Here is a 9559-nt window from a genome sequence, read left to right on the forward strand (position 1 = left end):
GTTATCCATATTGGAATCAAAATATAAGTGACAAAGTATTTGGGGAACCAAGGATTGGCAAATAAAAGGTACAAAGACGCATTCAGTGCATACAATAGTCCAAACGAAATTATGTTTTTATTAAGACTAATCAGCAAACTACATGCATGGGGTTTGTGTCCACAAGAGACACAAAGACATCATCTATTGCAAAAGTTTATTTGACCCAATTCTCTGGTTAGCAATGGAAAGAAAACATCACTGATGCTGACCTAAATAACATTCTAGAGTAAAAGGAGTTAGGTCCTGGGTCGTGGGAGGGGCTGGACCATATATATCAACATCAACATACAATTGATGTTGACCTAAATAACATGGCACAAAACAGAAGATATAATTTGACTGCGATTAATTCAGATGGTATTTCACTGTGGCCAATAGACATTAATGTACGTATGAAAATTTCATTATAAACCTTCTGGCCCCATAGTCAATAGACCAGACAATCAATATAACATATTTTCCCAGAGGACAGTGACCCCACATATTGTTTGTAAATTGTGCCAATAATTGGCTAATACCAGTTTAAATGCTGTGAGCGAAAACCTGTACAACATTAAGGAATACTTGTATTTTAATGACTTCCTTCTATGTCCACATCCTGTGAAAAAATACACTGTTTGTGTCCAATTTAATATATCCCATTATCAAAGAAGACCAGGCATATTCAGAAAGGAAACTGGCAGAAAGAATTAGAGAAACTTGACAAAAAACTAATGCAGACCACATTTAAACTAAAGTCATAGCAATGTCTTCTAGGCCTTCTCAAAATGAGTATACAGCATTTCAACTATAATTTCCTCAGCCCTGAATCTTCTAAAAGAAGATTTAAATATTTTACAACAAGCACAGGCTCAGATGAGAGCTATAACACAGTTAAAATGGGCATAACAACCCCTGAAAGTCTATTAAGTGCCCCGGCACCCTTATAATTTATAGTAACAATTGCTAAAAAAAAAGCATTGTATACCATCTTAAGCATTTATTTATAAAGTTTTATATAGCGCGAACAAGATCCAGAGGGATATCAGAGCACTTTACAATAGGATGGGAGGAAGGACATAGAAGCAAAATCGACATCAAGTAGTAGTAAAAACACAGGAATGATCGCATATTCAGGGACAGTTGCACAAAAAAAACCATAACAAATGATAGTCCAATGGAAGTTAGAGCGATGTCTGCGAGCAGGTGCGCCTAGCCCAATTAGGGTAAGAATTTATTCATAAAGAATTTTTTGGCTTCCAATTTGAATGCCGCCGTTGAAGAGATTCGGAGTACTTCAGGTGAAAGAGAGTTCCATAGCTTTGGGGCAGAGCCGGAAAAGGCTCTGAGACAAGTTCTCTTTTTCCTAAAGATGAGTGGTTTCAAGAGGAAATTTTTGGCGCTTTTTGAGGATCTTACACCACAACAAGAGAGCTCCAGTTTTTGCGCCAGGTACATGGCAGTATTGAAGTGAAGGGCTTTGTGCGCCAGAATGACAATATTTAACTGAATATGTGCTTCATAAGGCAACCATTTGAGAGATTTAGGACTGGGGAAATGTGCTTGTTTCGCTTAGTACCTGTAACCAGTCTAGCCGCTGTATTCAGTGATGCTCTTAGTGGAGCCAGGGAGTGTTTGGGAAGGTATTTAAAAACGTATTAACCTGAACAATTTTTCTCTGATGCCTAATCATATATGAAGATACCTGCTATTTTTATAAATTGGTGTTGATCTCCTTCTTGAGAAGTGTGTCTCATTTATTTAGTGACCATTGTGTGGATTTTCCGATATCTTGTACTCCTCTGTGATAATCCTAAGGCCTCGATGACACTACCCCTAACCACAGCAAGCCCCTGTCCTCTCATAAGGGAAATCCTGGACTCTTCACACGATATACCTCATTTTGATATATCAGATAAAGAGCCAGCTTCCTACACATATGATCACAGAGAGGACAACCTTCTGCCACAGCCAGCATAGGAAATCAGATTGCCAACATAAAAGTTAAACTACTAAGAAAATAAAAAGGTCCTGCAGAGCTAATCAGAGCTGTCAACATAACCCATAATATAAAAATACATGTCTGTCTCTCACACATATTCATTCAGCACACAGCTAAGCACTGCTACCCATAACATGATGACCACATGTATGACATGGATACACTGCCTCCATAGGTTCAAAGCCAAGACCTTCCTCTACCAACCACACACCCACTTGATGTAGCATGCTACCCATGAAGACAAGCTCTTCAGCATCCCACGCGGGGGTAGTAAGCACTACACCAATACAATAACACAAGATTACAACATACAGTACAAGATGCAAGCTCATCACACTTGAGTCCCGTTATACTTCTCATCAGCAGCAGGATTTATTGTGTCATGTCCAAATAGAAAGTACCCATGTTTTCTGTAGCAAAAGATAGAAATATGCTGCTTTTACATGAAGAATTATCAGTGCCAATCCTGGGCGTAGTGTGCATAGCGGGGGTACGTGGAACTCCGAGTAGCTCTGCTACACTGCCCGCCTCCACCCCCCCTATTAAGATATACCTTAACACTAACTTAAAACAATTAAAAACCACTTACCTTTTAACCGCGGTGTCCTCTGGATGCCCTCCTCCTCTTTTTCGCCATTCGAAATACCATTTAAGAAAACTGCGCATGCACACGCCTGCACATTTGCATTTCTCGTAAGCAATGCGCATGCGCGGGCGAGCGAGCATGCGCAGTATTCTTAAGCAATATTTCTAATGGCGAAGAAGAGGAGGAGGGCAGCCCAGGGACGCTGTGATTAATAGGTAAGTGGTTTTCAATTTTTTTAAGTTAGTGTTAAGGTATATCTTAGTAGGGGGTGTGGAGGCGGGCGGCGGGCCAACTCCGCTCCGGAATGTGTAGAGTTTTGCCTACTCCGTGTTCTCCGCAGAACACGGAGTAAGCAAAACTCCGCACACTCCGCAGGCGGAGTGGAATTCTCCGCCCACGGTTACTTTTATTTCCTCTTTTATCGTGTACGGGACTTCTCATTTGAATTTTATTGGTTGAAAAATTACAGTCCAGCAATCACAACTATAGCTGCATGCACTAAACTTCACTCCTCTTGGATTCTATCCCTCTGCACAGGGTATGTAACCATTTAAGCCAGGTTTTCATGTAAATTACTTGCAACACCTGCTCCAGTCATCCCTTCCGACCACACGCTCTTAAGGAATGTTTTTTATATAAAAAGTACAAATGAGAACTGTTGTGGGATAACTCCCAGAGGGTTGAACACAAGGTTATTTAGGTATTTTTGTGGTTCACCCTGACAAGGATTGTGGCTCTTGCTTGAGAAGAGCTGACACCCCCCTCAACCTGCAACCCATTTTCTTAGAGAGATGATTCAACCAATAAGATTGCATCAGTCATATTGCACTGCAATGCAGGTGACAATTGTAAAAAAAAAAAATGTGGTATATGATGATTTACCAGTTCTGGCTACACTTGCTCCTTCACCGTCTTTGGTAAGAGTCAGACCTGTGTCCCTGGATTCCATTGGAGTTGTAGTTCAACATTTCTTTACCTCAGTCTCCAATGACAAAAACAAGGCCAATGCTCTCGAGCTCAGCTGGTCTTGTTCTACAAGAAATTACAGCGTCATCATCACCAACATCATCATTGGCTCATTTTCCAAATGTGGCCACACTGTCTTTGTTCCTTGAAAGATTTATGTCAACTACACCACCTAGAAGTACTTAATGGTATCGCCCTAAAACTTAAAAATGTCAGATCCTCCTTCAAAGTCCTATGAAGTAAACTCATGAAAGGACAGTTTTAAATCATTCTTTTTTCCACTTGTTTGCCAAGCCACAATAATTTGAGAATGATTATAATAGCACAGAGTATTGTATTTGTTGTTGCAAATATACCCAAGTATACAAATATATTCACTGCATATACCATTATTTAATTCGGCAGTGTTACGATTGTTTTGCATTTTCTCTTCTAGATATTCCAAATTTAACATAGAGATGTTAATCATTTAAAAGTAAATGTGCGTGATTAATATGCAATGCATATTTGTTTAATGTCATTTTTTCTATGTAACTTGACAATGAATCATTCTCGAATATATTCACAGTATTTACTCTAGACTGAAAGTGTTATTTTGTACTTAATGATAACTATTTCGTGTGAACAAAGGTCCATGGAAACTTGAAACTATCCGCTATATGTATGAAGCCAAAAATCGATCGCAAACGCTGCGATTCGCAATAAATAGCGTTAGCGACTAAAAAATCGCTATTCGCTATGTATGAAGCAAAATACGCTTGCGAAATAAGGATTCGGTAAATAACGATTTCCAAACGTTGCGAAAGTGCAACATAGCGAATAAAAAAGCGAATCCTTATTTAGCGTAGAAATCCGTTAGCGAGATTCGCTAAAGCGGAAATCGCAATTCTGAAATCGCTATGGAATGTATCAACCAATTTGCATTAGCGAATCAAGCAAATTCGCAAAATAGCGCCTCGCAATTACCATCAAGTGGGAGCAGGTGGTAACCAGGTGCAAACTATAAATTGAAACCCAGAATGCAACACACTCCCTACCACAATGTCCGGGTTGTACATGATAGTGAGGAGGCGAAGAGTGAGAGCTCTGGCGCAGAGGAGGAGACGGCAGGAGAGGATATTCCGGTTGCGCATTACCATCTTCCAACGCACTGATGAGGATATCCACACCCATTACAGACTGGAGGAAGAGAGCATAATTGAATTGATTGATGAACTCAGGCCCTACCTAGAACACCCCACCCGCAGGACCCAAGCCATACCCACACACATCCAGGTCCTGTGTTCACTACACCTGCTGTCCTCAGGTAGTTTCCAGGGGGTCATAGCCACTGCAGGAGGGGTGTCTCAAAGTGCCCTGTCGCGCTTTTTCCATGCATTCCTCGACGCCATGACACATAGGATCACCGATATAGTGGCAAAGTACCCAGGAAGCACACATGATGCATTTATATTCCGTCACTGTGGCCTATACCGTAGACTCTCAAGAGGGGAATTTGGAGAGGGATACCTACTAGGTAACAGCACACATTGTCAGCCCATATTACTCATGACCTGCATGTGCATCACATTGACTGACCTTTCAACTCTTCCACCCACAGGGGACAGTGCCTATGCAGTCAGGGACTTCATCCTGACACCCTACTTGAATCCTGCCACTGCTGGGGAGCACCGCTACAACCGGGCACACATTACCACAAGAAACACCATCGAGCGAACATTCGGGATTCTGAAGAGCAGATTCAGATGCATCCACAAAAGTGGAGGTGCCCTTCAATACAGCCCTGAGACATGCTGCAAAATTGTTGTAGCTTGTGCCATGCTCCACAACATTGCAACCAGGAAAGGGACACCTATGGAGTCGAGTGACTCAGATACCTCGGACGTGGAGGGACCCGGACCCATACACATGGAAGCTGGCGTAGCTGCTGCTGCAGCTGGGCGCCAGAGGCGTGATGAGATCATGCGGAACTACTTCTAGGTGAGTAAAAATGATACAATGACAACTTATTGCTCTGCAAACGTGTTTAATTTCCAAAACCAACAATGTGACTTCCAAAAAAATGCAGGATGAACTCTCCTAAACAAAAGCACATGTTCAAATCACAGTGCAACTAAACAGTCATTGGTATAGCAAGTGCTACCCAGTTGCTGGCCCCATATACCCCCTGTGTGGAGTAGTCATTTTGATGCAGTCCCTATTGTTGTGGGGCAGGCCTGCTGCTCCGGCCACTACGGCGCCTCTCAACAGTGGGTGGTGGTGTATTAGAGCTCCGCACCGACTGTGAGTCCTCCTCACTGGGGGTAAGCACCCCGGGTCCAGCAGTACGCAGCGCACGCAGCTCATCCAGGGTGGCAGTTGACTGCACTACCACAGTGGCTATGTCCTGGATACCATGCGAGAACTCTCGCTGGGTCTCTATGGCACGCCTTGCCAGCATATTGTTGGAGGAGGCGAGGCGATTAACAGCACGCGTGTAGTGGTCCATGCGGGCAATTTCTTTGCGCCTGGCTGCGCGTTCAGCTCTCATCTCTGCAGTCAGCTCCTGCACAGCCCCCCTGATTTCCTCGCGTAGTCCTCTGTTCCCTGCCCTGATCTCTCTCTGAATGGCCTTCATGTGTTTCGCTTGCAGGCGGTGAACCTGGAGCATGTGCATTTCAAGACCGGCGAACACTGATTCTTCTTCTTGCACATTGGTGCTGATGGCCGTGCGGGGTCTACGCCTGCCTCTGGACTCTGTTCTGGACTCCTGCTGCTGGGGTACTGGTGCTTCAGACTGGACATTGTCATTTTCCTCTTCCTCATCATCCATTATTCTGAATGGCCTCACGTTCCTCCTACTGTGTCCCTGTGTTTGGATAATAGGACTGTCCTCCCCATCTGGATCATGGCCATGCCTGCCTTCTCCTGAGCCTCTGGCTCCTGTCTCTGTTGCACTGGCTGTAGCTTTCCCACTTGCAGGTGCTGTGGATAGAACAGCACACATTACTTATTTGATCATCACAGGTGATGTACTATTAAATTTTCACAGTGTTCCCTGACTTTACTTGTGTCATTCACCTCTCCTGACCTGCACATGTGTACAATTTGACAATCTCATGCTACTTTCTACATTGCTGACTGTTGTGACTACATCTCCCATAATGCATTGCTGTGTACTTGGTCTAGCCTGACATGTGGTTGCCCTAATCCCTAGGTCGCCTCAGGGGGTTCTGGGGGTGGTTAAGGGTGGGGAGGCATGCTTCTTACCTGGTCTTGCTGATGGTTGTGCTGAGCTGTCGAGCACGGACACGCCCGCAACACTCTGATGAGGCAGTGTGCCCTCTACCAGCTCCTCCAGTGGTGTAGAGTCTTGGACGTTGGAGGTTCCCCCACCGGTGAGCTGGGACTGCTCCAGCCTGGCAGCCAACCTCTCCTTGGAGCGCTGGCGCAGGTCGTACCAGCGCTTGCGCAGCACATCAACTGTCCTGTGGGTGACTCCTAGGGCATTCACTTTGGCTTGGATGCCCTCCCAAATCCTTCTCTTGCTGGCTTCTGGCACCTTGTGGGAAGTGGCCCCAAATAATGAGTCATGGTGTTGCACCATTTCAGTGATTAGGGTCTCTAGTTCAGGCTCTGAAAACTTGAGCTTCCTCTTCCTGGCTGCTTCCTCTGCTTGCTGCTCCTGCTGGCTTGCTGGGACATCCTGGCTTCCACTTACTGACATGGCTCAAGAGTTGCACACAACACTCTCACTCTCTCTGTCTCACTCCAGATGCCCCATGGGAAATCACTCTCTTCCTGGTTGTGATGTCATCATATAGCATCAGGATTGCAATTGGATGTTTCCAGTTTGTGCTAAATTGCGAATTTTCCCGGGGGTACCTCTCAATTTAGCGCTTTGCTGGGCGCGGTCGCGCTAATTAGCGTATTTAGGGGTGCGGTCGCGCTATTTCACGGCGCGGTCGCGCTAATTAGCGTATTTAGGGGCGCGGTCGCGCTATTTAGCGACGCGGTCGCGCAATTTAGCGACGCGGTCGCGCTATTTTTGCGTATTTAGGGGCGGGGTCGCGCTATTTTGCGAGTTTGGCCGTTTAGGGAATCGCTGATTCATATTGTGCAAATATTTAGCGATTGTGGCCGAATCGCTAAATATTTGCTAATGCGTTGATACATCCCGATTAGCGATACAGATTTAGCGATTCGGTAATTTTCGCAATTTCTGATTCGCTAATCGGTCCCTTCATACATATAGCGGTTAGTTTCTTGTTAATTGTTATTGTTCTAAGAACACAGTCTGAGAATGGAAAAAGGGTAAAAGAGCACCAGGCTGTTTTCTGCTAATTGTCTATTTTGAAAGGTTAAAAAAGGCTCAATTATTTTATATAAGCTAAGCACAGAGTGTAATGGGTTAGTGAGGGGGACTTTGTGCCATACAACAAAGACGAGACAGGCTCCACTGAATCACCCACCCTTTCTGAAGGATATTCTATCCAAGATAACAAGAGCACACATTGGTGCAGAAACACAAAAACACAAAGGGGCATATTTACAATAGAATGGCGGACCGCGACATTGAGCTAAAATTGCTAACGCCGCACTTCGCCATTCTGATAACGAAGGATTGCGCCGTATTTACAATGATACATCGCACCCCTGCGTTTTTCCTAGCGCTGGTGCTGTATTCAGCTGCCTAGCGCCAATGCAGGCATCCTTGCACCATAGTGCAAGGGTGCCTGCATTGAGAGAATGATTGTTTATGTGCAGGAAGGTGTCCGTTCCTGCACACAAACAATCACTAATGGTGATTTGTAACTACTATGTGTGCTGTATTCTGCAGCACGCATAGAAATTGCAAATTGTAATTTTTTAAATGATTGTTTATGTGGAGAAGGGACACCTTCCTGCACATAAACCGTCATTCATGGCAATTTGCTGTTTCTATGTGTGCTGCATTCTGCAGCACACATAAAAACAGCAAAAACAGGGAGAAATGAACAATTTCTCCTTGTTTTGCCATGTTAAGACCAGGTTATTTTTGGTCTTAATTTTAGCACTGCCCCATATTTACGCCACCCTTATAGATAGGGGGCATCGTCAAAATCAATGTGTATTGCGGCGGAACTCCCACTGCAACACCTTTTGCCCACACCTTTCCCTCTAAATGTAGCGTGAAAGGGGCCTTATTTATAAGTAGTGCTCTCAGTTTTCCGTTTTTACTTATTTTGACAGATAAATACAGACAGAATTTTTTTTTTTCCTGTCTGTATTTATTTCTAAATACAGAAAAATATGGAAAATATGTCTTCTTTGGATGGTTTTTTCTCCTGTCAATCATGAATGCCTGGTCAGTAGGTGTACAGATTGAGAGGTAGGGGAGATGAATAAAGGCAATACATTTTCTAATTAAGCTTAATTAAGTGCAGATCTACAGTTATGTATGCTATTCTGCAATGCAAGTGTTTTCTGATAACGCTATTGCACTGTATATTTCTGAAACCTTTTGGACATTCAAAAGCGAATGTATATTTATCAGTCAAATAAATGTGGAAAAATACTCGTGGCAGCTTCATTTATACAGAAAATGCAAAATAGAAATGGATAAATACAGACAAAATTACCAAACAGTAATTATGGATAAATACAGACGGAAATGTAGAAAAATAAATACCATAAAACCGGGAGTCGTATTTATAAGGTGGCGTTAAGCCATGTTAAGTGGCTTAACGCCACCTTGTAAATAAGGTGAACGGTTTATTGTCACAGGAACGTTGCAAAAAGTGACGGTCCTATGGTGACAAGCCCTTGTAAAAATGCCCGTTAGTGTACAAAAAAGTCCTACAACAATCCTCCAGGTGATCAAACTAGTGTAACGGGGCAGCCATCCAATTCCAATTAAACATTCTGGAACTAAGACCCAATGAAAGAACCTTGAGACTGGATGATTTATAACTCTGCTCTTATGTGTTACTTCAGCCCTGAAGAAGCATATGAGGCAGATGGGC

The 9559-nt window shown here is 43.6% G+C and overlaps 1 protein-coding gene across 1 annotated transcript; it reads right to left on the reverse strand.

Annotated features, from left to right (window-relative positions):
* Positions 1–794: 794 nt before the first annotated feature.
* Positions 795–7281, reverse strand: LOC144783942 (uncharacterized). The gene is made up of 3 exons (XM_078662673.1): positions 6825–7281; positions 6353–6539; positions 795–855 (listed from the first exon to the last, which is right to left on the reverse strand). The coding sequence occupies exons 1-3, from the start codon at positions 7279–7281 to the stop codon at positions 795–797; spliced, it is 705 nt and encodes a 234-aa protein (XP_078518799.1).
* Positions 7282–9559: the final 2278 nt, after the last annotated feature.

The sequence above is a fragment of the Lissotriton helveticus genome, chromosome 10 (assembly GCF_964261635.1).
Source record: "Lissotriton helveticus chromosome 10, aLisHel1.1, whole genome shotgun sequence".
NCBI lineage: Eukaryota > Metazoa > Chordata > Amphibia > Caudata > Salamandridae > Lissotriton > Lissotriton helveticus.

What these genes read in the sequence shown, in the direction of transcription:
- LOC144783942 (XM_078662673.1), bottom strand. Translation starts at nt 7,281, where the DNA reads ATGTCAGTAAGTGGAAGCCAGGATGTCCCAGCAAGCCAGCAGGAGCAG. An exon ending in ACAACCATCAGCAAGACCAG is followed by an intron (nt 6,540 to 6,824) that starts GTAAGAAGCATG and finishes TTCTATCCACAG; the next exon opens with CACCTGCAAGTGGGAAAGCT. An exon ending in GAGGAAAATGACAATGTCCA is followed by an intron (nt 856 to 6,352) that starts GTCTGAAGCACC and finishes ATCTTCTTTTAG; the next exon opens with AAGATTCAGGGCTGAGGAAA.